Here is a 26,834-nt window from a genome sequence, read left to right as displayed (position 1 = left end):
CACAGAGCATGCATGGGAACTGCACAGTCAGGTCACCCACAATCTATTCCAGTGCTGGGGTCGACTGCAAATAGACCTCTTTGCAGCAAGTCACAATTCCAAATGCCCCCAGTACTGTTCCAGAGCGGGCATAGGGCACAACTTCTTGGGAGACATAGTGTTCTTCCCATGGAATACTCACCTGTTATATGCCTTCCTTCCTATCCCTCTAATCCCCAGAGCTCTCCAGAAGATAGACACAGAACAGGGCCCATGTAATTCTAATAGCCTCGGCAGACATGGTTTCCATGTCTTTATCAACTGTCTGTGACCTCCCTGCCCATGTCTGTCCCGCCCGGACCTCCTGTCCTAGAGCAAAGGCATGATATTTCACCTGACAGCATGCTATCTATCTGGTTCTCTGAAGTGGAGTGACAGTGCTTGCAACAAATAAGAACTGTGCTACTGCATAGCAGGAGACAAACTACACATGATAATACCTGCACAAATGGCAATAATTCACACAGTAGTGCACTCAGAAGGGAGTCCAACCATCTATGGCTCCACTCCATTTAAACTTAATTATTTGAATAATGGAAGAGGGTCAAGTAGATTTTTAAAAAGATAGATATGCTCTTAGAATTCTGAAGGAGTTTAAGAATCAAGTGGCTGAGCTGCAAGCAGTAATATGCACATTCATGAGAAATCACTAGTCTTCTGAAGGTTTGAAGGGTGAAACAAGTTTTGTTTAAAAAGGCTCTAGGGATGTTCTAGGAAATTACATACCAAAAAGGTGTATATTTCTAATTGGCCAATTGGTTGAAATGATGATTTTAAAAAGAATAATAAAACACAGAAAGGATTTGGTGTGAGAGAGTCTGTGTACTGTCTTTTAGCGAATATAACCCGTGGGTTATATTTGTTTTTACAAACCCTGCCACCACCGCCCCCCCTCGGGCTATACTTGTGCGCGGGGTATATAGGGGTTTTTTTACTCAGTGGAAGAGGATCCCCTCCCTCCCACCCTTTCACTACCTTTACCGGCTTGGGGTTAGGCTCCTATCCCACGACCGAACAACGTGAGGAAACATACAAGGGGCGCAGCAGCCGGGAATGTTCTGGAGCCGGGGTAGAGGCATCCCCAGCAGAGGTGCAAGGTGGCAGGCTCCTAGCCCGGGCTGACAAAGGGAAGGAGTCCGGAGCAAGTTGCTCGGCAGCCAGCAGCAGCAGTGGCAGGAGTCTGCAGGCGGCCTTGGCTCACAGGAGCGGGGCCGGGACGTGGCGCTTGTTGCTCCTGCTCGATCCAGCCGGGCACCCTTCCTGCCTGCAGCCGCCGATGCCACACGCCGGACCCGCTGCGCGCTTGCTTGCAGCTCCCGGGCCGACGCCTGCCCCGCTGCTCCGAACCATGCCCCGGCCCAGGAACAACAAGTGGGGCATGGTTCAGGGCAGCTGGGCAGGTGTCGGCCCGGGAGGAACAAGTGAGCGTGCAGCGGGTCTGGCGTGCGGCGTCGGTGGCTGCAGGCAGGGAAGGGCGCCCAGCTGGATTGAGCAGGAGCAACAAGCGCCATGTCGTGGCCCCGCTCCTGTGAGCCAAGGCCGCCTGCAGACTCCCGCCGCTGCTGCTGCTGGCCGCCGAGCAACTTGCTCCGGACTCCTTTCCTTTGTCAGCCCGGGCTAGGAGCCTCCCGCCTTGCGCCTCTGCTGGGGATGCCTCTGCTCTGGCTCTGGAGTGTTCCTGGCTGCTGTGCCCCTTGTAAGTTTCCCCGCGTTGTTCTCTCGCGGGCTGGGAGCCTAACCCCCTGCATCGTAAATATACCCCCGGCACAGCCTTGTATACCCCACGGGTTATACTCGTGCATGGCGTATACAAGATTTTTTTTACTGAAATAGCAAAAACCACGGGGTATATTCGGGGGCAGGTTATATTTGGGTGCAGGATATATTTGCTAAAATACGGTAGCATAGTTTCTACAAGGGAAATTTGGGTTTCATTATTTTCTGAAAATTCATTGACTATGTCAGTATGGTAATGGGTAAAAGGAGAACTAGTAGATTAAATTTACTTGTGCTGTCAAAAGGCTTCTGGAAAGGTACCTTATAAGGACCTACTAAAGAAGTCACGGAGTAAGAGGAAAAAGTAAAGTCACGAATAAAAAATGGCGGAGGGAGAAAATAGTATACAATGAGAGGTCCGCTTGCTCCATGACAAATGGTTGATAATGAAAGGTGCCAAAAGGTTCTGTGTCAAGTCCCAGTATCTTTAAATTTATTCATTGTTTTTATGAAAAGGACATTTAGTAATGCTGTGTCAAAATTTCCTAATGAGAGAGCATTGTTAGTCAAGAATAGAGAGGGCAGTCAGAGACCTATAAAGTGTCAAATAAAAATTTAGAGTAAATAAACACAAAGTAATGCACACTGGGGAGACAATTTTGAATTACTGCAAAAATATATAAGGTTGTGAGTGAGTTGTATTACTTCAAAAAAACAACTTGAGGAAAAGGAAGGCAGTTATAAATTTAAATATCTCTGGTTAGATTGCTATAAAGCAAATGGCAGAAATGTTCAATAAATATTTCTGTTCAATATTAGGGTGAAAAGCTATGATATTGTCATTTCTGATGATGAGTCAGGAAGACGCTAAAAATCAGCTTTTACTATTAGACGTTCTAAAATCAGAGAGTTCAGATAACATGTACCCAAACGTTCTTCATTGAATGATGGTCCTTGTGTAGATTCCAAACATAGAGTGTGCATGTGCACGGTGTGCCACAGCTGGAATAATTCAGTAGCAGTTGTGCATGGTCCTCGTGTCTGCAGCTGAGGTTAGAAGAGGCTGTTCAGTTTGAGGTGCTGCTGCTCCTCCTCGCTCCCCCATCGATCTTAATCCCGCATGGCCAGAGTTGGAACCCCTGTTCTTCCATGTTCTTAGTCTAGCTAAAAGAGTGGGTTGTCTGTTATTCCTTTTTGTGTATGGTGGCATATAATAATTTTTCTTGCTTTTGTAGAGTATTAGTGTTTTAGTTAAGTTGGCTTTCAGACTTGTTTTCTTGTTGGCGAGACTGCCCATCCTGCGGATTGTGTTCCAGCAGTTCAGCTTCCAAAACTGTCATTTATGCACACGCTCCTTTTCTGAGAATGGGGAGTACCAACAGTGCTTATACTGTCTCAGCAAAGCCTGCATCATTACCCATTGACAAAAGAGCCTGCTGGACTGTTGATTTTCAGTAACTCTTAAAACACGGGTGGGGAACATTTTTTGCATCCTGGGCCTCTGACCCACAGAGAAATCAGTCAGGGGCCACACACAAGTGAGAAGCAAAACAACAAACAAACAAAAAAAACCCTTCACTGATGTGGCCCCCATCTGAAAAGGAGAAAGAGACTCCCCACATTCCCCTTCCATACCAGAGTCTAGCGAGGACCAGGCTAGTAGTTTTTGTTTGCTCCTACCCCACAGGGGGGCAGCGGGGGACGTATGTGCCAGTACAAGCTCCCAATTCTGGGGAAAGGGTGGGGAGTCCTGAGTCTCGGGGGCCAGATCCAGGCAAGCTGGGGGCTGGATCAGTGTCTTTAACCTTTTCTCTGGTACCATCTTCACCGCTGTGCTCTCCAGATTCGCCCTACTTAAGAAGAGAAGATAGGGATAGAGTGTACCAACATACTAGATGCTATGGGTCTAGATATGACATGTCACCATCATTTGTACAGAGGGTACAAAACTCATTCTCCACCCCCTTCATCATGAGGATCACCTCATTCTCTATACTCCCCTAGGCAGCATCGAGAATATTACCGGTCAAGATTCCCCTCTAGGAATACTCCTTCATATAGATGTCATTGGCCTACCTAGCACCGGCATTACTCTCATCAGCATCACCATGAGCATGACTATCCTTGCTGTTGCCGTTATGCCCTCAAATTCTCCACAACCTTTGCATGCACAACAGCTTACAACCACGTCTCCCAGAATTCCTTCCACGGCTCACTATTCGGAACCAGAAGAGGGCCAATTTTCAGAAGTAGAGAAACAACCACCTGAGCTTTCTCCAACAGATCAATCCTCATCATCTCCCGATGAGGCTGTTATACCGGGGGATCAATCTTCACCTGATAATCTAAGGCAATTTCAAGAATTCTTCAAGAGAGTGGCTGCATCCCGGGATGTTCAATTATCGAAGGTACAGGAAAAGTAGCATAAACTTCTTAAAAATCTGCAGCCCTGGCAATGGGGGATAGTTGCAATACCAATAGATGAAGCTATTATGGATTCAGCGGAAGAAACCCAACTAATAAATGAGCTGATAAAAGGTACTTTGTTCCTCTGAAGGGGGCTGACTTTCTTTTTATGCATCCGCAGACCAATTCGCTAATTGTCAACATCGCTCAGCACAGATCCAAATTTCCACAGCACAAACCAAATGCGGAAATGGACAACAAGTGTATGGATCTCGTGAAACTTTACTTCTCCTCTACACTGTTTCTGAGACCAGTCAACTATGTGGCACTGTTGTCCAATCATAATTTTGATAATTATTCAAAACTATCTGCCCTGATGAAACACCTTCCTGATTGGAAGTGGCCCATACTTTAGTCAGTTCAGGAGGGCTATGCTTCCTCTAGAACAACCTTGCAAATAGTGCTGGATGTAGCCGACAGTGTCCAGAGCAACTGCGACATCTATTGTCTTGAGAAGGGTTTCTTGGCTACATTCCGTTGGAGTCCCTCGCGACTTAGTCAAAAGTGGACGACCTCCCCTTAGACAATTTAAAGTTATTCGCAAAAAAGACCGACAACGTCCTACATTCGAGCAAGGACTTGAGGACGACTTTACACACATTAGGGATATACACACCACCCTACAGTTGCAAACAATATACCCCATATAAAAACACCGGGAATTCCTGTACCCCAGGTATAATCATCGGGGGTTTGATCAGTCCAAGAACAACCGTAATGCCAATAACCAAGCCAACAACCAGCAAGTTTGACATTTTGGTCAAGGCCTTGCAAAATCTCCCTGTCTCCCACCAGCCATCACACTCTGGTCCGGTTTTCCACCACTGTTTAAGGCCCTTCTGCCATTGTAGGAATGCCATCACTTCAGACCACTGGGTACTCAAAGTCATAGCATCAGAGTACACCATCCATTTCTCACCACACTACCTCTAACTTCTCCACCCTCGCTGTCCCTTTTCAGGGTACCCTTTCACAAGAGTCTGCTCAGACAAGAGGTACAGAGTTTACTCGATATGGGAGCAATAGAAATCGTTCCCAGAGACTTCCAAGGCAGAGGGTTTTATTCACATTACTTACTCACCCCAAAAAGGACGGGAGGATGGAGGCCGATTCTAGACCTCTGCAGACTGAACCGCTATCTTCGAAAACAGTGATTCAAAATGGTTACCTTAGCGGCCATAATACCAGCGCTAGACAAGGGAGACTGGCTTGCAGCCCTCGACTTACAAGATGCATATTTCCATATAACTATTCATCTGGCACGCAAACAATTCATAGTAGGACCAGATCACTGAGTACTTTTGTTCAACCTTTCTTCTGCGCCCAGAGTATTTTGAAAGTCTCTGGCTGTGGTAGCAGCGTACCTGCGCAGACAGTAGGTCATTATATTTCCTTACCTGGACAGTTGCTTGGTGAGAGGCACATTGGAGGGAGAGACACAATGGATGATATCAACTACAAGACAAGTATTCAAACTCCTGGGCCTCCTACTCAATGTACAAAAGTCGACTGTAGGAAATAATTCTGGACACTCTGGATGCAAGTGAAAACAAGCTGAGGATTTATTGTACACCAGCGCTGGTGGAGTACCAAGCAGGAGTTAACCTGGAGAGCACTAGTTAATGAAAACATTACATTGAATTATATAGGCAGCAGGTGGGCAGAATAGAAGCAATTCCATAGGTTCTGGCGGCAAGACATAATGAGCACATAAGCCAATAACTACAAAAGTTACACAATTAAACATCTTATCAATAATACAGGTCTTAACAAGCTAAATATCCAACATAAACAAAAAGTCATGTTGATGGCAACTTTGCTGAAATTATGATACGTCTACTGCGGGGGTGATACTGCCTTGCATTGGCGCGGTCCTTGGGATTCAGGCTTATTTATCTAAAATTAAAGGAGACAGTGAGAGAAACTTCCGCGCAGTTTGTTTAGGGACCAGCCAGGGCCTTATCAGAGTGAGGCCCTCTTGGAACGTGATTGCCAGGGCGACCAGGGTCAAGTTAACTGCCTGCTCTGTGCGTTCTCAGGCCTGGCCTCATTATTTAGGATTTAGATGAGAGTTCTTAGCAGAATACCATGGAGCTGCCTCAGTTTATCCCTACGTCGACTCTTCTGCCGACACAGTCTCTATACCTGTGGTCACCAACCCATTGATCGGGAGGGCTCGACCAGTTAATTGCTAGGTGTTCAGGGGCCCCCCTCATTTCCCCCACCCCACAGGAAGCCCCACTACTTACCTTCAGCGACAATAGAGGTAGCGCCAGTTTCCTGCTGGGTGGACGGAAGTCCCACAGCTGCACGTCACTTCTGGGGTTTTAGGAAGTGCGCTGGCTGCTCCCCTCCCCCAGACAGCCAGCGCGGTACCTGAAAGGCCAGGTCTGCGGCGTGCCGGGGACTTCCAAGGGGTGGGGGAGTTAGGAGTTCCCGGAGGAGGCGTGCACTGGGGCTTCCCTCGTGGGGGGCAGGGGTAAGAGTCCCCAGAGGAGGCGTGTGCAAGGGCTTCCCTCCTCTGCGGGTTTCCCAGAGGTGGCATGTGCTGTGGGCTTCCTGCGTGGGGGCGGCGGGGGCGGGAGGAATTCCCAGGGGAGACGTGTGCCGGGGCTTCCTTCCTCGGGGGAAGGGGAAAGGAGTTGTATACAGGGGACTCCCTGTCCCTTGCACCTACACTCACTGGCACCCTGTCCCCTGCCCCCACTGGCACCATATTCCCACCCCAGCACACTGTCCCATGTCCCCTGCCGCAGCACCTTCTGGCACCCTGACCTTGCCCTAGCACTCACTAACACCCTTCACCAGTACCACATCCCCCGCTCCCGCCAGCACAGTTGGGGCCACATTAACGAGGCTTGTGGGATTTGGAGGAGTTATTTTTTTGCATCTCACTTGTGTGGCCCCAACTGATAATGCTGAAACTTCTTGTGTTTGACATATTTTATTAAAAAATGAAGCCTTGTCAACAAACCTCTAATTGAGGCCACTCCTTCATCTAGTACTGTACCTCTCTCCCCTCTCTCCTCCTGGACCCCAAATCTGAGCCTATCATACACTGGAACCCTCTGTCCTGATCCTCTCACGTCCCCGAACTCCTGCACCCACCCTCAGTTTTCTGCCACAACACTTCTGCATCCTGCACACACTACAAAACTGTGTCCTGAGCTCATCATACTCACAAACTCCCTGCCCTGGATTAACAGTGGCATAACATGCAAATCAGAGGAGGTGATAGTACTGCTCTGTTTGATGATGCACATTGCTGTCTCAGCTGGTATACTGTGTCCAGTTTTGAACACTGCTGTGTAGAAGGAATGTAGAGAAATTAGAAAGGATTCAAAGGTGAGTGACAAACATAATCAATGGGGTGAAATGGGAGCCATGTGAGCAAAGGCTGAAGGAATTCTATAACTTTAGTTTGGAAAGAAGAGATTGAGGGGAAAGGTGGTGGGGGTGGGACATGATAGCAGTCTTCAAATGCTTAAACGCTGCTGTAAAAGCATAGTGAAGAATAAGAACAATAGAATGGTCATACTGGGTTAGACTAAAGCTCCACCGAACCCAGTAACTTGTCTTTTGACAGTGGCAGCAACCCCAGAGGGAATGAAAAGAACAAGTGATCCATTCCCCGTCAATCATCCCCAGCTTCTGGCAAATAAGAGCCTAGGAACACAAACTACAGCATAGCAGTTTTAAATTAAACCCTAGGAAAATGTTTTATACCTATAAGAACAGGACAGTGAAACAAAAACTATGTAGAGAAGTCACAGAAAGTCCTTCATTGGAGGTTTTTAAAAAGAAGCTGAATATCTAGCTGTCTTGGATGGTCGACAGACAACAAATCCTGTATCTTGGCAAGGGGCTTAGACACTGGATGCCTGTGGAGTTCTTTCTAAGGCTATGTCTATGCTGCTGGATTTTGCCTGCAGAGAGTATGCTAATGAAGCGCTCATTAGTAACTCTCACGCTTCATTTGCATAGTGTCTGCCCGAGGCTTTTTGCGCAAGATGCTTACCGTAAAATTGCGAGTATAATGCGCACTTTTTTCTGGGTTTTTTAGCGTCAAAGTCGGGATGCGTATTATATATGAGTTATCTTTTAAGTTTTATTTTGGCAGTTCCACATCAGTTAATTAATTGCTGGATGCCAGATGTGAAATTGAATTTTATTACCATAGACAAGCAAGCATATAGACTTTGAAAAAACTAAGTAAGAGTAAGTAAATCAATACCGTGGTTCAGACATGCAAATATATTAATAGTCAGTTTCATTGAGCGAAATTGATCTTCTACTCATCTTCGAAGCCCTCAAATTCACTGTTATAATCTTTCTCGAACAGACGAGCAATATCTTCTGGGGTATAGCCCTCAACATCTTCATCCAGGTAATACAAGTCATTGTCGTCTTCACCTAATACATCGTCACTTGGATCACGTGCATCATCCATCTACAGGACATCATCCTCGCTGCTATCCATTGCATTAGAGATGCTGCATTTCAGAAACCCCTTTCTTATGATAGCGGGATCAAGTTGAAGCCAGACATCCGCTATCCATCGGGTCACGTCTTGCAGCATTGGTGTTCGCCATACGTCCACCTGCAGTAAATGTATGTTCACCTTCCAACAACCAGGTGTTCCATTTCCTGCGTAGTGCATCTTTCATTGGCTTGTTAACTGTCATGTCAAGCGGTTGCAACATTTTGGTCATTTCATCAGGAATAATTGCCAAGTCTGTTTTGTCATGCTGAAGCATTTTCTTGATTGATGGCATACGATGACAACGAAATGCACCCAAAACTATTACAGACCTCTTTCTCATAAGTCCACCTGGCCACTTTGCCCTAACCGTTTGTAGCCAAGCAAGCATTAAAGCTTTGTCAATCCAGCCTTTAGGGTGAACACACTCGTGAACAGTCTTAGGGAATATAACATTTTTTGGCATTGTCTTGTGCTTAAAGATGATATAAGGTGGCAGCTTCGTTCCGTTGGCCATGCAAACAAGTATAATGGTAAACTTTGACTTTTCATGCTCTGTGGTAGCAATTGATACGGTCTTGGCACCTTTCACTTCAAGCGTTCTATCATAAGGATTATTGAAATTTAAAGGTGTCTTGTCCACGTTACTGATTAATGAAAGGTCATACTTGTGTTTCTTGCGTAGTTTTATGATAAACTTCTGGAACTGTAGTAATTTGGCATTAGAGTCCATGGGTAGCTTCTGCGTGATTGTCATTCATTGTTGGACTGATAGGCCATGCCGATGCATGAACCGATCGCCCCAGCCATACGGCGCTTTAAACCCGGTTGTGTTAGCACACATTTTTGCAATGGTCAGAGCCTTCACTTGAACCTCCGCAATGCTAACGCCACCACCTTGCTGTTGACACTTAGTAATCCAATCATGCAGCTTGGTCTCCATCTCAGGATATGCAGTGCTTTGACCTCACTCAGCCATCTTTGTCCGAGGCATCGCTTGCAGGCGCTCTTTCAGCCGTCTCCAAAGTCGAATGTTCGACTCTTCTATGCCATCAATTTTGCGGCTGGCAGTTCTGTTGCCATGAGCCTGACCCTAGCTAACTACCTTAAGTTTTTCAGCTGCAGTGTAAGATCGTCGACAACTCATGGTATCACAAAGAGAGCATTGAAATGCTGTGCATTATATAGTCGTACGCTCATGTGCAATCAACTGGCAATACAAAAAGGCAGGAAATACAGCAATACGGGGTGTGTGTTCTATATAGGTGTATAGATTTTTTCATTATAAGATTCAAAAGTCAGGGTACGCATTATACATTGGTGTGCATTATATTCGAGATTTTACGGTATTCCTCAAAAAGGAGGTATACGGTTCTTGTGCCAAAGGTTTTTTTTGCCCAAAATGGATCCATCTATGCTGCTAGTTTTTGCACAAAAACCTCTTGCGCAGAAAGTCTTGGGCAGAGATGATGCAAATGAAGCGCAAGAAATTATAATTGAATGTTTCATTAGCATACTCTCTGCCGGCAAAAGCTGGCAGTGTAGACATAGCCTAACTGTATGGTTCCATTAGCTTTCTTCCTAGCTTCTGGAACTTTCCCAGTGCTCTAAGACTTTTTGAAAATCAACATTAATGATCCAGCAACTTCATGAGCTACTCTTTTAAACTTGGTAAGACTTGAGTGAGTTATCTGGGCCAGCTAATATAAAACATGTATGTCCTTGATAGCTTTTCTTGACCATTCTGTAGAGATATTAATGGAATGGAAAGAACATTATTGTCATTATGAGACTGCATTATCTTTTTGTCCTCAAATGTGGACGAGAAATATATAATGACTGTCTCTGCCCTTTATGCATTATTATAGATCATTCTATCATTTGCATCAAGTAATTAATGAAGATCATTGTCAAGATACTTTTAGTTCCTAGTATATTTTGAAAAAAACTCTGTATTGTCCTTAAGTCTGCTAGCCATAGGTTTTTACTTGAGACCCTTGGCTTCTTTTATTGGTTTTCTACCATTCCTAATTTATTATCTATTCATTAGGGATGTTAGAAGTTAATTACTTTAATAATAGTGTACATTTCTTAGCAGTTACATGATTACTTAGTGCTCCCCTTCTGGGGAGAGTGCTGGGATCCCATGCACTCCTGGCCCCACTCCGGGGAGGAGGGGGAGGGAAGGAGGAGGAGGCCCTGTCACCCTATGCTGTTCCCACGGTGTCAGTGGCAACAGTGCGGGGTGGCAGGCCGCTCCCCTGCATGCTCTTCATTTAAAACTCAGACCAGTGGGCTGGTACTGTCAGTCCGAGTTTTAAATGCAGAGCATACAGGAAGGTTTAGTCATGGTTAACCTGGACTGTTAACTGATAAGCAATCACTTATAGATTATCTGGGTTGCTATTAACATCCCTAATATTCAGCACTCTCAACAAAGATCTAAACAATCCAAAAATATTTAAAAACAGTTGACTTTTTGCGGAGCATTTCAAAGAAGAAGAGGAAGTCCATAATAGCCAGAAAATGGAAGCAAAGGAAGCTGATGATAAATTAAAGACTGCAATGATCATGATGCCCATGAATAAATTACGCAGATAATGTGGTATGTGGAATCTAATAATCCTGTGAAAAATGGTAAATTGAATTGAACACATCAGTAATTAGAAAAAGATATGAAAGCAATAGCTGACCATGACAATATCCATTTCTGATCAGTCAGATTAATTGTGTGATCCTAAATGTGCTGAAGAGCACAGGACAATGGAAAAGGAAGCCTACTTAGATGCAGTGGCAGCTGACGTCCTCACCCATGCCTTCGTATCTTTGAATTCGCATATCTTATTTCTGTGGGTTTGTCTTTACTGTGTAGGCGTTCCCAGAAGAAAAAATTAAACATAAAAGCTATCTTTGCATAATGCAGTGGCCTCTTTGGTGCGTGTGAGAGCTCAGGGCCCCTTTCCTTTTTTTATGGAATAGTGTATGTTAAAAATGTTGTATTGATTTTCAGTTTCATGGATAAATATGAAACCTCCATTATGTCCAATAGGATGCAAACAGGAGTACGAACAACTTCTTAAAAGTATTGTACTATACCAGAAAATTGCAGATGTACATGTTTTTTAAATAGCTCTGTTTTCTCCACACTGTATAGAGGTATGTTTACTTAGAAGCCAATGTGCATCAGTATAGAAGACTGGAATCACTTTTTGCATACAAAAGTTTGTAAAATATAAAATACTGTAGGATATTGTTTGAGGCTATATAGAGAGCATCAGTTCAGACATTCTCTATTTTTTATTTGGTAAATGTCTTTCATTGTGAACCTCTTAAAATCAGGAGCCTAATAAGAATCCCTAAAAATCAAGTTAGCAAAATATTTCTATATTTTGTTGCCATTATTTACAATGTAAATTTAGATGGAAAAAATTGCATTTTCAACATTTATCTCTTAGCAATAAATTGCATTAGGGTTTTAGTTTCTTGCCTTAAAATAAATCACTCATTGGTTGTGTATATTGTCTTTATTGTTCACATTTGATCTAGAATGATGTTTCCAGTGTCTATTACTTGTAGGTTAACCCGTTCATTGAGTTTTAGGCAACTTTGATCGTAGGAGTTATTTCTTTGAGTGATTGCTTATGTCCATTCCACGTAGGTATGTGCATGTCGTGTGCACAAGTCGTTAGAAGGTTTTCCTCCTCAGTGTTACCTGTTGGACCAGTGGGGGAGCCCTCTGTATCTGTGCATATATACTCCTGCTGACTCCTCCATCCCCTCAGTTCATTCTTACTGCCCGTGATGGTTGTTGGAACGTGCTTTGCTTGCTCCACAAGTGAGCCTTAGCAGTTCTCGTTGTTTTAGCTTGTGTTCTCTCATTCTCGTTCAAATTTCAGTTCAGGTTTAGTGTTAATAGTTTGTAGTTGTTGTAGTCGTTAGTGATAGTTCTAGTGTAAATAGGGGTTTACGTCTGCATCCCCTAATGCTCCGTGTGGGGCATGCCCGGGCCCCAAAATTGCCTCAACTGCCTAGAAGAAGCCCATCTTATGGATGAGTTGAAGATCTACTGGAGTTTCAAGCCCCGAATCAAGTGAGAGAGAGAGACTCCTGGCTGAAAATGCTCCTTGTGGAAGCAGCTCTCTGCAAGGCACTAGCCACATAATCAGCACCAGCTTCAATGCAGGAGGCACTAGGACATTTGTGCACCTCTCTGGCGCTGTGGCACACTGCGTTAGAACATTTGTGCTCTTAGTTCCTGTTCATCGGAAGAAGCAGAGACCTAGCAGGGGCTGGACTCCATCAAGGTATGTGCTGAAAGTGCACCTGCAGTCTGTGGCCACAGTGCCCAGGGCACCAGCTCCTGGTTGGCACCAGTCGAGCCCGTGCCACAACCCACATCCAGAGCTGGTGAAAGTGGACCCTCTGGATAAACTCGAGGCCTCAAGGAAGCTCATTGACCTCACGTCCTCCCTGGCCTCTCTGTCTGGCACTAGAAGAGCTCAAGATACTTGTCCTCCCTGCACCAATCTTCTGGCACCTGTGACCTTGGTACCTGCACAAAGGCCTCACCAGAGGGCACCACCTGCAACACAGCCTTTGGCACTGCTTTCCAGGCTCTCTCTGGTAAAGAGGCCTCAGGCTCTGGCCGCTGCAGCTGCCATGCTGCCTCCTCTGCCTTGGCACTGGGGGAAGCCAGGGTCGATGGTCAAGCATTTCCTGGCCCACCATTCTCCGGCACTGCACACATTGGTACCACCATGGTTGGCCTTGGACTATTTTACTGACTCTGAGGCTGAGTCGGTGTTCTCAGGAGCAGGTGTATCACCACACCTGGCACCAGTGTATTTGCAGAGCTGCCGCTGCCACCATGGCTCCCCCAGTGGCAGCCACTGGTTCAGTGGCCCTGCTGGACCCTCTGGGCTTACCATCAGGCCTAGGACCCAGGTCCCTCTAGGCTGGACTCCATTTACTTAGGCTCTAGGGCTCCGCCATTGATGACTCCATAGACTTGCTCCGTGACATATGCCGGTTCCCAGGCCCTCTACAAATGTCCCCCAAGACTTTCCAGGGATGAAGTCATGGACTGGCTTAGCCAGTAGCTTCTGTTTCTGCTCGTCTTCCGATCAGGAGGCGGGACCATCTGATAAATCCCAAGGGCCGCACAAGGGGTTTTGAAGGTGCACCTAAGGACATTGTATTGGTTACCACCTTGACCCTCCTTTTTTGGGATCATTTATCCGCTTTCCACTGTGCCTGGATGTCTGTAACATGAGACCTCTTGTTCCTGGACACAGTGGAGAATGGATACTCTATCCTGCTCCTTTCCCAGTCCCCCTCCAATCATTCTTCCATTTCGCTCTTCAAGGATCCCTCTGACGAGCATCTATTGCACAAGGAGGTGTGATAGTTCCTTGATCTAGGAGCGGTGAAAGTGGTTCCCATGGAGTTTGGGGCAAGGGATTCTACTCCCGCTACATCCTGATTCCCAAAGCCAAGGGTGGCTTTCGTCCCATCCTAACCTCCGGGACCTCAACGCCTTCATTTTCAAAACAAAGTTCAAGATGATGACGTTGGCGTCCATCATCCCCTCCTTCAGTTTGAGAGACTGGTATGCTGCCCCTGAAGTAAAAGATGCTTATTTTCATATTTTCATTGCCCCATGTCACTGATGCTTTCTCTGTTTCATGGTGGGCCAAGGCCACTACCAATTCATTGTGCCCCCTTTTGACACATCTATGCCCCCTCCTCCCCCCTCACCCCTCCGGGTCTTCAACAAATCTATTACAAATCTAATTGCTTTCCTTTGAAAGTGCAGGGTTCAGGTCTGTCCCTGCCTGAACGACTGGCTGGGAAGGAACCCTCTTTTACCCATGTTCTCAATCATGTACAGCTGCTCCTCGAATTGTGAACGGTCGAGTTACGACCGTTCACACTTACAACCAAAGCTCCCATGGAATGGTCTTAAAGGTGGTCCCCGAGTTACGAACGCGACCCGCGCTTATGAACAGCGCAGTCGCGTGTAACTCAGTGGGGTCCAAGTTACGAATGGATTGAGTTATGGCCAAGTGTTTGGTCCGGAACTCGTTTGTAACTTGGGGAGAGACTGTATCCTGGTTTCAAGCAGTCTCTTTAGACCTGGGCCAAGTCCACCCTGTTCCCTACCCAGATGATAGAGTTTGTGGGTGCCCTGCTGAACTCTACAATAGCCATGGCCTTTGTGCCCAGAGCTCTGTTCCTAACAGTCAAGGAATCCATCCTGCGCCTGCAGGCCTCTCCTGCAGCCAGAAATTGTCTGAGGCTCCTCGCTTTCATGGCAGTATGCACATATGTGGTGCAACACTCCAGGGTCTGTCTCTGTCCTCTACAGCTGTGGTTAGCTCCGGCGTGTGATCCAGTCTTCCATCTGTTGGACATGGTGGTAACTATTCCAGAGGGTTCCCTAACCTCCTTTGACTGGTGGCTCCAAGAGGAGGTGGTCTGTGCCAGGGTTCTGTTCTTCCGCCCCCCCGCCGCCATTCCAGCTCATGACAGATACGTCTGACACTGGATGGGGGGCTCATATTGGGGACCTGAGGATCTGTCCCTTCATATGAATGTCAGGGAGATGAAAGTGGTTCCCCACGCTTGTCGGGCTTTTCTTCCCCAGTTGAGGAACAGGGAAGTTCTAGTTCAGTCTGACAATATGGCATTGGTGTTCTATATTGGTGCTCGTTCCCTTCCCCTAGGTCACAAAGTTCTTCTGCTCTGGGAATTCTGCATTCAGCAGCATATTCACCCAGTAGCCTCGTATCTTCTGGGGCACTCAGAACACTGTGGAGGATTGGCTTAGCAAATCCTGTTTGGGTCACGAGTGGTCCCTCAGGGCGGACATTGCCCATCGCATCTTCCTGAGGTGGGGTTTCGACCTGTGGAAACAGGAAGTCCCCTCGTTTCTGCTCCTTCATGAGCCACGGCTCGGGGTCTCTGGGGGACATTCTCCTTATCTCTTGGCTTCTGGGGCTGCTGTATGTGTTTCCTCCCTTTCCCCTGGTGCACAAGGTGATCCAAAGGGCCAAGGAATTCAGGTCCTTCCTCATTCTTATAACAGCAGCGTGAGCAAGGCAGCACTGGTTCACATCCCTGTTTTGTCTCTTGGTGGAACAGCTGATTGCCCTCCCACTGTAGCTGGATCTGATAATGCGGGACCACAGCAGACTATGCCATCCGAACCTGCAATCCCTACCTCTCGTGGCCTGGAAGCTCCATGGTTGACAGTGCTGAGATGTGAGTGCTTGGAGCAGGTCCAAGTGGTCTTGTGGGGGAGTAGGAAACTTTCTACTAGAGCCATGTATTTGGCTAAATGGAAATGATTTTCTGTCTGGGCTGCCCAGAGGAGCCTCTTACTGATGGATTCCCTGGTCCCCTCTGTCCTGGACTATCTCCTGGATGTAAGAGTTCAGGGGTTATCCTCTTCCTTGGCCAGGGTGCATCTAGCGGCTATCTCTGCCGTTCATTCTGGCTCCCAGAGCAAATGGCTCTTTGCGAACCCTATGATACATTGTTTCCTGAAAGGTCTGGACAGGCTTTATCTGCATGTCCACCAACCTGTCCCTGACCTGGTTCTCACCAAGTTCACTGGTACCCCCATTTGAACCCTGGCAGCATGTTCATTACTTCACCTCTCCTGGAAGGTATCCTTTCTCATGGCCATTATGTTGGCTGGGCTGGTGTCCATGCTTAGGGCCCTAACTTCAGACCCTTGTACATGGTCTCTTTTAGGGAAAAGGCCAGACTATGCCTGCGCCCGGTCTTCCTGTCCAACGTGGTATCTCAGTTAAATGTTTCTCAGGACAATTTCCTCCCTGTGATTTACCTCAAATCTCATTCCTCTGGTAAAGAACAGGTCTTACACACACTGTATGTTGAGAGCTTTAGCCTTTTTTTTAGGCAGGACAAAGCCTTTCCGCAAGTCCCCACAACTTTTTTTTACAGTAGCTGAGAGTGTCAAAGGCCTCCTGGTCTCTGCCCAGCATATCTTGTTGTGGATCACTTCCTGCATTAGGGCATGTTATGACCTGACTGAGTTACCAGCCCCGCCTTTGATGGCTCATTCCACTAGGGCCCAGGCCTCTTCTACAGCTTTTGTTGCTCAGGTGCCTATCATCGACATCTGAAGGGCAGCCACCTGGTCGTTGGTGCACACCTTCATTAATCATTATGCCTTGGCGCACCACACCAGGAATGATGCAGCTCTTGGTAGGGCAGTACTCCAGCCCTGCCTCCTTGGATTTTCCTTTTGTATCACCTACATGGAATGGACATGAGCAACCACTCAGAGATGAAAAATGGTTACTTACCTCTTGTAACTGTTGTTCTTTGAGATGTAGTGCCCATCTACAAAAAGGGAAAAAAGAACAACCCAGGAAACTACAGACCAGTTAGTTTAACTTCTGTGCCAGGGAAGATAGTGGAGCAAGTAATTAAAGAAATCATCTGTAAACACTTGGAAAGTGGAAAGGTGATAGGGAACAGCCAGCATGGATTTGTAAAGAACAAATCGTGTCAAACCAATCTGATAGCTTTCGTTGATAGGATAACAAGTCTTGTGGATAAGGGAGAAGCGGTGGATGTGGTATACCTAGACTTTAGTATGGCGTTTGATACGGTCTCGCATGATATTCTTATCAATAAACTAGGCAAATATAACTTAGATGGGGCTACTAGAAGGCGGGTGCATAACTGGCTGGATAACCATACTCAGAGAGTAGTTAATAATAGTTCACAATCCTGCTGGAAAGGCATGACAAGTAGGATTCTGCAGGGGTCTGTTTTGGGACCGGCTCTGTTCAATATCTTCATCAACGATTTAGATATTGGCATAGAAAGTACGCTTATTAAGTTTGCAGATGATACCAAGCTGGGAGGGGGTTGCGACTAATCTGGAGGATGGGGTCATAATTCAAAATGACCTGGACAAATTGGAGAAATGGTCTGAGGTAAATAGGATGAAGTTTAATAAAGACAAATGCAAAGTGCTCCACTTAGGAAGGAACAATCAGTTTCATACATACAGATTGGGAAGCGACTGTCTGGGAAAGAGTACGGCAGAAAGGGATCTAGGGGTTATAGTGGACTACAAGTTGAATTTGAGTCAACAGTGTGAAGCTGTGTGAGGCGGTGCACTCACCACCGTAACCCCCTGCCGTCTGTCCTCAGGAATTGGCTCCCTCGGCGGGTAGGGTGCCTTCTCTGGGGTGATGTCTCCCCTCTTTACTCCCGGCTGCGGCGGCGTCTTCGCCACACTGCCCTCCGGCAGTGCCCAAGTCTGTCTCTGAGCCCCCCTTCCGGGGGTTGATGTTCCTTCATCGGGCCTTCTTTCAAGCCCTGCAGTCTGAGGATTTTCTGGCCAGAGCTCCCCTAGCCCTGCCTGGCCTCCCCAGCCCTGCCCTAGCTCCAGGGAGCCTCCTCCTCCCTCAGCAGCCAAGTTCTCACTGCTTCCCCCTCACAGCAGCAGCCCATCCTCTATTATAGCGCCCAGCTGGGCACTAATGGACTAGTACAGCCTCAGCTGGGCTAATCTCCCCGGCCCTGGTTCAGGCCGGGGTCTGCCCTTAAAGGGCCAGTGCAGGGCGAGCGCCCTGTCACAAGCTGTTGCAAAAAAAAGCAAACATGATTCTGGGATGCATTAACAGGTGTGTTGTGAGCAAGGCATGAGAAGTCATTCTTCCGCTCTACTCTGCGCTGGTTAGGCCTCAGTTGGACTATTGTGTTCAGTTCTGGGCACCGCATTTCAAGAAGGATGTGGAGAAATTGGAGAGGGTCCAGAAAAGAGCAACAAGAATGATGAATGGTCTAGAGAACATGAGCTAAGAGGGAAGACTGAAAGAACTGGGCTTGTTTAGTTTAGAAAAGAGAAAACTGAGCGGGGACATGATAGTGGGTTTCAAGTATCTAAAAGGGTGTCACAGGCAGAAGGGGGAAAAATGGTTCTTCTTGGCCTCTAGGGACAGGACAAGAAGCAACAAGAATGATTAACGGTCTAGAGGACATGATCTGTGAGGGAAGACTGAAAGAATTGGGTTTGTTTAGTTTAGAAAAGAGAAGATTGAAGGCGGACATGATAGCAGTTTTCAGGTATCTAAAAGGGTGTCATAAGGAGGAGGGAGAAAACTTGTTCATCTTGACCTCTGGGGATAGAACAAGAAGAAATGGGCTTAAACTGCAGCAAGGGAGGTTTAGGTTGGACATTAGGAAAAAGTTCCTAAATGTCCGGGTAGTCAAACTCTGGAATAAATTGCCCAGGGAGGTTGTGGAATCCCCAGCTCTGGAGATATTTAAGAGTAGATTAGATACATGTCTATCAGGGATGGTCTAGACAGTATTTGGTCCTGCCATGAGGGCAGGGGACTGGACTCGATGACCTCTCGAGGTCCCTTCCAGTCCTAGTATTCTATGTGTTGCTCATGTCCATTCTAAATTCCACCTGCCTCCCGTTTGTCAGAGGATTCCAGTAAGAAGAAACTGGAGGGAAAAGGGGGGGAGAGTGTGGAGGGCCAGCAGGTGTATATATGTGCTGATATAGTGGTGCCACTCGAGGGGTGTCTCCCCTGCTGGCCCAATGGGTACCACTGAGGGTAAAATCTTATGATGATTTTTGCACATGGTGTGCACACACCTATGTGGAATGGACACAAGTAACACATCTCAAAGAGCAATTACAAGAAGTAAGTAACCATTTTTTCTCACCTTGGGGTGAGGAAGCTTTCCTTTTAGCTGCAGCTAATTTCTAAAGATGGAACTTTGCTGCATCAAATTATGGAACAAAACTTTGAAAGAATATTTGAGAGTTTCAAATTAACTTACAAAATATTCTGTTTTATTTTGTTATTTTTATTGAGGGTTACAAACTATAATAAATGAGAAATATTACTGTGAACTTTGAGTTCTAGTATTTTTATTGGTTTACAATTAGAAACAATGTGCAGAATTGCCATTTCCCTGCTGGCATTTAGGAGGAATTGGTATAGTGGCAAAAAGAATCATGTGAGCATCTCTTCAGATTAAATTTAAATCATTTAATCTCTAGAGACTTTTTCATTTTGTTCAAAGTCAGTAAAGAATATCTTATATCCTTAAAATCCATACAGAAACAACAGGAGTCTTAAAACTTAAATCTAGATCAGTCTTGCTGAAACTCAAATTTCAAGAGAGTGCATAGTATGTAGTCTACTGGTTAGAGCCGGAGACACTGGTGAAGTAGAGAAGCTTTCAGTCAAATCGGAATCAACCGTTCGAGATGGGAGAAGGTAATCAGAGTACTGAGCAAATATTCTGTGATGTGTGGAGTGTAAAATTCTACAGAACTTTCTTTTCTTTTCCTTCATTTAGGTTAATGGCACAGATGCAGATTATGAATATGAAGAAATTACACTTGAAAGGGTAATATTCCATAAATGTTATTTGGAAGGAAATTGATACTATTGTATATTGAGTGATTGGCCTCTTGATTTCCTCCAGTTAAACAGCACTATTTATTCTTAGATCTGTTAATTTAACCTAAATATGAAATATATTGAATAGTGAGTATGAAAGACACTCAAGCTTTATTGCTTTTACACATACTTGATATTCTTAATTTAATACATGCTAAATGCTGTTTTTGTAATTGAGCTACAACTTCCATAGCCTCTCCAAAAATTGCTGTCTTGTGAGTTTTACAATTACAGGCAGTCCCTGACTTACGCGGATCCGACTTATGTCGGATCCGCACTTACGAACGGGGCTTTTCTCGCCCCGGAGCTCACAGGCGGCGGATCGCCACCCGTGTCCTCCGGGGCGGGAAAAGCTTCTCCCGGTCTCCCTGGTCTGCTGGGGGGGTCCAGCAAAGCCGCTGGACCCCCACAGCAGACATGGGACACCCGAGCAAAGCCGCCGCCTGGGCGGCTTTGCTCCCGGGCAAACAAGCAAAGCCGCCCAAGCGGCGGCTTTGCTCTGGTGTCCCTGGTCTGCTGGGGGGGTCCAGCGGCTTTGCTGGACCCTCCCAGCAGACCAGGGGAACAGGAGCAAAGCCGCGGAGCACCCCCGCAGGGGGACAGCCCAAGCGCGCCCGGGCTGTCCCGCTGCGGGCGTGCTCAGCGGCTTTGCTCCCCGTCTCCCTGGTCTGCTGGGAGACAGGGAGCAAAGCCTTGGAGCATGCCCGCAGCGGGACAGCCCGGGCGCGCTTGGGCTGTCCCGCTGCGGGCATGCTCCGCGACTTTGCTCCTGTCCCCCTGGTCTGCGGGAGGGGGGAGGGGAGGTGGTGGTGCAGCTAGTGCCCCCCCCCCCAGCAGACCAGGCTTTTCTTGCCTACCCCTGGGGTAGAGCAGCTGGGGGCTGCCGGGTTGGTTCCGCAGCGCCGCTCTGTACCAACCCGGCAGCACCCCAGCTGCTCTGCCCCAGGCATCCTGATTCAGCCGCTGCTGGTCAGTTTCAGCAGCGGCTGAATCAGGACGCCTGGGGCAGAGCAGTTGGGGTGCTGCTGGGTTGCTCCAGTAGCGCCGAGGAGCCGCGCTACTGGAGCAACCCAGCAGCACCCCAGCTGCTCTGCCCTAGGCGTCCCCAAGTCAGCCGCTGCTGAAACTGACCAGCGGCTGACTACAGGAAGCCCGAGGCAGAGTTGCTCTGCCCCAGGCTTCCTGGAATCAGCCGCTGATCAGTTTCAGCAGCAGCTGACTTGGGGACGCCTGGGTTTCTTAAGTTGAATCTGTATGTAAGTCAGAACTGGCGTCCAGATTCAGCCGCGGTTGAAACTGATCAGTTTCAGCAGCGGCTGACGCCAGTTCCGACTTACATACAGATTCAACTTAAGAACAAACCTACAGTCCCTATCTTGTACGTAACCCGGGGACTGCCTGTATAGCAATGTAGTGTATCCTAGTGCTTAATTCATGCCAGGGCTTGCGAGGTCTGAGCCCCAGGACCTCTAGGTTTGCAGTTCATAGTCCTGACAATCCTGAGCTTGCCTCATCTGTTAGGAAAGTAAAAAGATTGCTTGAGCCTTATCACATGTTTAGTTACAAATTAAGCCCTGGTACAGACTGCAGAAGTACTGAAGCCTGTCTGCTAACTGCTTTTGTATTTTTCCTTGGGTATGACAAAAATTCTTAGATGTCGAGTTAAACCAAACATTTTGATATCTATGTATATACAAGGTTCTTTCATGTCATGACTTGATTTCCTTTTCTACCTATTTAAATAAATATTTTAACAGAATAACATATAAAAATAAATGATTTTGACTGTGTATTGGTGTAGTGCTCTCACAGTCTTTAATGTAAATAAATTATGGGTTTTTTTGAGATTTTCTGCACCTTAAGCATGAAAATGGGACTGCAGTTATTATATACATTGCTCTAATGGACCCTTATGTTGCCATTAGAATAAGGATTTTGCCATCTGTATTCATTCAAGTTCTGTTAGACCCAAGTAGTGTTTATGGCAACTACAGTCATATTTTTGTGCTCAAGATGGCTGGTTTTTTTGTTAACTGAGCATTCTAACATTTAACTATAAAACTTATTTGTTATTTCCATTGTCCTTCCATGAGCTTGTTTTCCTCTTAGAGCCATAGCATTATCAAACAAGCCTTGCAGGTTTTTGTTTCTAAATGATAAATAAACAGACTGTAAATCTAGCAGAGTAGTAGCACTCAGAAAATAACAGAGTGGGAGACACAGATTTTGTTAATGAACTTACCCTCTATATCCTCCCTCAGCAGAAATTGAAGTGTTCCAATAGAGCCCCTCCTGATTCAAGCAATAATGTTGATAAATTCTAACACATGAATTCCAGTTCAGATCTTCATGACAAAATTAGAACTTTTATTTCTGTTATGATGCTTTGATGTGGAGACTGGTGATTTAAAGCAAGAGAAATAGAGGAAATTCACAGCTTTGTCTAGGGTGCAAACTGTTTACTCCCCTTTTGTTTCAGGAGGATATATGGGAAGTAGGGGGCAAGCAATGTCATGGGGGTAAAACAGCATGTGTACTTTCTCCTTCACCTTAAAATTGGGTCTAAAATGACCTGAATTATTACTGTATTGGTGACTGGAAATAATATGTTATGGTACCCTTTGGAAATTAATTATTTTGAGTATCGGAGTGGTAGGTGTGTTAGTCTGGATCCGCAAAAGTGACAAGGAGTCCTGTGGCACCATATAGACTAACAGATGTATTGGAGCATAAGCTTTCGTGGGCAAAGACCCACTTGGTCAGATGCATGCATCTGACCAAGTGGGTCTTTGCCCACTTAAGCTCCAATACATCTGTTAGTCTATAAGGTGACACAGGACTCCTTGTCGCTTTTAATGATTTTGAGAGGTCATACTATACTGGTGGTTAAAGTGCAGTGCAGGTGGGAAGCAATCAGTTCATTGCATATGCATGAGCTGCACTTCCATTTGAGAATTTTTTAAATATTTGAGCTACATAATTGTAATGTTTCTTCTAGATTAAAAGCAGAGGTGAAATAAAAATGGTCTTGGTCAGGCCCACTTATTTATCCATTTTCTAAAAACACCAGCTGTATGGCCATGATTACTCCATTGGGTGGAAGACAGGTACAGAAACAACTTCTGTGTGAGACACTTAGACCAGTGTTTCCCAATTGGTGTTCTGGGGAACCCTGGGGTTCCGCGAAGCAAAACTAGGGGTTCCGCAAGGAGCTGGCACTCCCCCACCCCCTCTGAAAAAGAGAGAGCCGGCTAGCCAGCAGAGGCATGGGCAGCGAGTTGTATGGGCTCATGGTACCCATGCTCCACTAATATTTGGAACTGGAGCGGGCCCCGGGCCACCCATGTGTCCTCCCACCCCGGTCCCAGAGCGTCTCTCCCTCGTCCCCGTCCCGTCTATGCGCAACCTTCTCTGAGCTCCCCCTTGCTGGCTGCTGCTGCCCTGCATGGCGTGCTCAAACCAGTAGGCAGGGAGATGCCCAGGCGTGACAAAACATCACGGCCCGGGATTTTAAAACTGCTGGGCGCTGCGTTGCACCATATGGCTGAGTTGTGGGTTCGGAGTCCGGGGACGGAGTACAGACTCCAGCCCCACAAAGTGGAAGGCAGAAGGTAGGAGAAGGGCAAGGGCTGGGAGAGGAAGGGGCTTGTGTGAAGGGGGAGTGAAGATGGGGAAGAGATTGGGAAGGCACCAAAGGGACAGGGTAGAGGAGAGACAAATGCCAGGGGGCCAAGTGCAGACAATGAGGAAAAAGGCAGGAGGGGAGGTGTCAGTGGGAGGGGGACAGGGTGATGCTGGGAGGGGAGAGGGTAAGGGCATTGGGGGCTCGAGGAGGGATGGGGAGGTGCTGGGAGAAGGCTTGAAAGAAGGGGTGGGCACGAGGAAGGCCGGGATGGAGCAAGTCATATGAGGGCACAGGGCATGAGGAGAACAGGGGCAGAGGGTGGTGAGGGGGTGGGCATCAGGGAAAAAGAGGGTAAAGGAGGTAGGGGCAGTGAGGGAAAGGGGAGGGAACTGGAGGGTGCAGGAGTAAGAGAAGGTGCAAGTGCCAGGGGATTCTGATGGTGAAGGAGAAGGATAGACACCTGCAGGAGAGGGACCAGCCTCAGAGGAGAGAGGCAGGGCAGGTGTGCAGAAGGAGGTGTTAGAAGAGCGGATGAGGAGTGGTAGCTTACGTGATCAGAGTGGGGCTACTGGAGGAGAGAAGGGCTGGTGGAGGGGGGCAGGTCGCAGGTGGGCTATGGGCAGTGAGTAGGGCAGGAGTCAGGACAGCAGAGGAGGATGAGGAGTTGGGAGGCAGCAGGCACCAGGGGAGCTGATGGAACAAGGGGAGGAGACATGGCAGCAGAGAGAAAAGATAAAGGTTTAAAAATATTTATTAATAACTTGGGTGCCACAGTGGCACATCCAAACAAGCCACATGAACTCAGTACTGGTGCACAACACAAAATTCATTTTGCTCATGCGAGGAAACTCTTAGGCTATGTCTACACTGGCGGTTTCTTGCGCAAGAACATCTTGTGCAAGAGTTCTTGTGCAAGAACACGTCCACACTGCCATGTGCGAGCTGTGCTTTTGCACAAGAGCATCTATGGCAGTGTGGACGCTCTCTTGCCCGAGAAAGTGCCGATGGCCATTTTAGCCATAGGGCTTTCTTGTGCACGAAATTCATGTTGCCTGTCTAAACTGGCCTCTTGCGCAAGAACAGTTGCACAAAGGGCTTATTCCTGAGCAGGAGCATCGTAGTTCTTCTTTGAGTGGCCCGTTGGGTGCTCCACTCCAGGTGTCGGGTCCTGTCCCGGCGCCGCGAATCGGAGAGCTATCAGAGCCGTGGTCCGCCGGATCGCGCATGCGTGGCTGCCCGAGGCGGCATTCACGCCTTTGATGTGTTGTGTGCGGTCCGGCTTGCTCAGTTCCTCTCAGCCGCCCTCGGTCGCAGACGAGAGCTCCTTCTTGTCAGTTTCATTTCCAACGGTTTTCTCCCAGAGTCTTCACATTTGGTAAATAGTTCAGAACTCTTCCTTCCTTACTTTTGCGTTAAATTGACCAGTTCTACAAAAAAAAAAAAAAAACACCAAACAGTTTTCTACAGACTTTGAACAGTTTCTGCGGCGGCCTGAGGGGGACACGCGTAGGAGAGATTGTACGTGTCAGTTTCTCTCTCCCCACTACTTCAGTATGCCAGCGTCCCCCGGTTTTAAAAAATGCTCAGTCTGCCGAGAACCCATGCTGGCATCCTACGGGCATGATTGCTGCGTCGGGTGCTTGGGTGAGACGCATGTCCCCCAAAAATGCATCCACTGCAGCAAACTGACGGCGAGGGCTCGAAAGGATCGGGACCTGCGCCTGAAGCTGATCCTTTATGGAAAGGCGCTAGAGTCTGATGCCATCCCCGCCTCGGGCACAGCAGCCCAGAAACGGCGGGCAACGTCTCCCGGGACAGCCGTTACAAAAAAGACTAAGGTGTCCCCAGTTCGATCGTTGCCAGACACCACCAAAATGAGATGCCCTGACGAGGCATCTGGGTCAGCAGCCCCAGGGCAGAAACTGGCTCCTGGACAGACGAGACCGGCACCGGCTCCAAAAACCGCGCAGAAGCCGGCATCGGCAGGAGTGCAAAAGCCAGCACCGCCAACTGCCACCCAAGTGGCACCGGCGGCGATTTTAAACCCCTCGGTGCCGACCCGCCAAGTCTCTCAGGCGGCACTGCGGGCTGATCTGCTGGCACCAGGCTCTTCCTCGGCACCATCAACGCTGCCCCCATGTGGCGATACAGAGGCACTACAGCCGCGTGCGGCACCGAGCTCTCCACCAGCAGAAGAAATTGACAAGGCTTCACTGCCTTGCAAAGCTGCAGAGAAAGAAACTTACATGGCGCTTTCCCCATCGCCTACCTTCTCTCCAGGACTGTCTCCTTCTCCACCCAGGTACCGAAGGCACCGGGACTATAGCCTTTCTCCATCTTATCAAGTGCTTAGAGGACCTTCCCATGGGGACACGGTCTATATAGAAACAAGATGCCCCCCATCACGTTCTCGCTCCCCAAGGGGGTCATCAAGGCATAGATCACCTAGGCGGTCGCCACGCCGGATCTACTACATCCGCAGTTCAGGATCCTCCAGATACTCCTCACCAGCACGGTCTGACTGTTATGATGGGCGCTACCATAGGGCTGAATATGATCGCCCCCACCCTGGTCACGCTACTCTATTTTATAGGGGTTCTTCATGTACCCGTCTATCACCCAGTGTGCAGCACTTACCAGAGCGTCCGCAAAGATTGTTTTCATCTCCTCCATCAGAAAACTTACCCATCCATCAGGATCACTCAGAACCAGAAGAGGGCCAACTGTCCGAGACAGAAGATCCTCAGCCACACATTTCTCCAGCTGACTGTTCCTCGTCGTCACCGGATGAAGCAATGATTCCAGATGACGCCTCTCCCTTGGATGACCTGAAGCAGTTCCAGGACCTATTCAGAAGGGTTGCAAACACACAGGAAATACAGTTAACAGACGTTCCCATGAAGAAACATCATCTCTTGAAGAATTTGCGGCAGCAACAATGGGCAAGAATCGCCCTCCCTGTCGATGAGGCCATCATGGAAGTGGCAGACGAAATATGGCAAACCCTTACATCGGCTGCCCCAACTAGTAAGAGAGT

The 26,834-nt window shown here is 47.5% G+C and overlaps 1 protein-coding gene across 11 annotated transcripts in view; it reads left to right on the top strand.

Annotated features, from left to right (window-relative positions):
- The window catches only part of DLG1 (discs large MAGUK scaffold protein 1), a 360,352-nt gene that overhangs the window by 145,846 nt on the left and 187,672 nt on the right, over positions 1-26,834 (top strand). For 9 of the 11 annotated variants that reach the window (XM_075938331.2, XM_075938326.2, XM_075938324.2 and 6 more), the window contains one exon: positions 20,069-20,119. The exons of the other annotated variants lie outside the window; for them this stretch is intronic. In XM_075938331.2, the coding sequence (XP_075794446.1) occupies positions 20,069-20,119 (51 nt within the window). The remainder of the gene's footprint in view (positions 1-20,068; positions 20,120-26,834) is intronic. 11 annotated transcript variants of the gene reach the window in all.

Source organism: Pelodiscus sinensis, chromosome 10 (genome assembly GCF_052426305.1).
Source record: "Pelodiscus sinensis isolate ZL-2025 chromosome 10, ASM5242630v1, whole genome shotgun sequence".
Classification (NCBI taxonomy): Eukaryota; Metazoa; Chordata; order Testudines; family Trionychidae; genus Pelodiscus; species Pelodiscus sinensis.
This window is presented reverse-complemented; position numbering and strand designations above follow the sequence as displayed.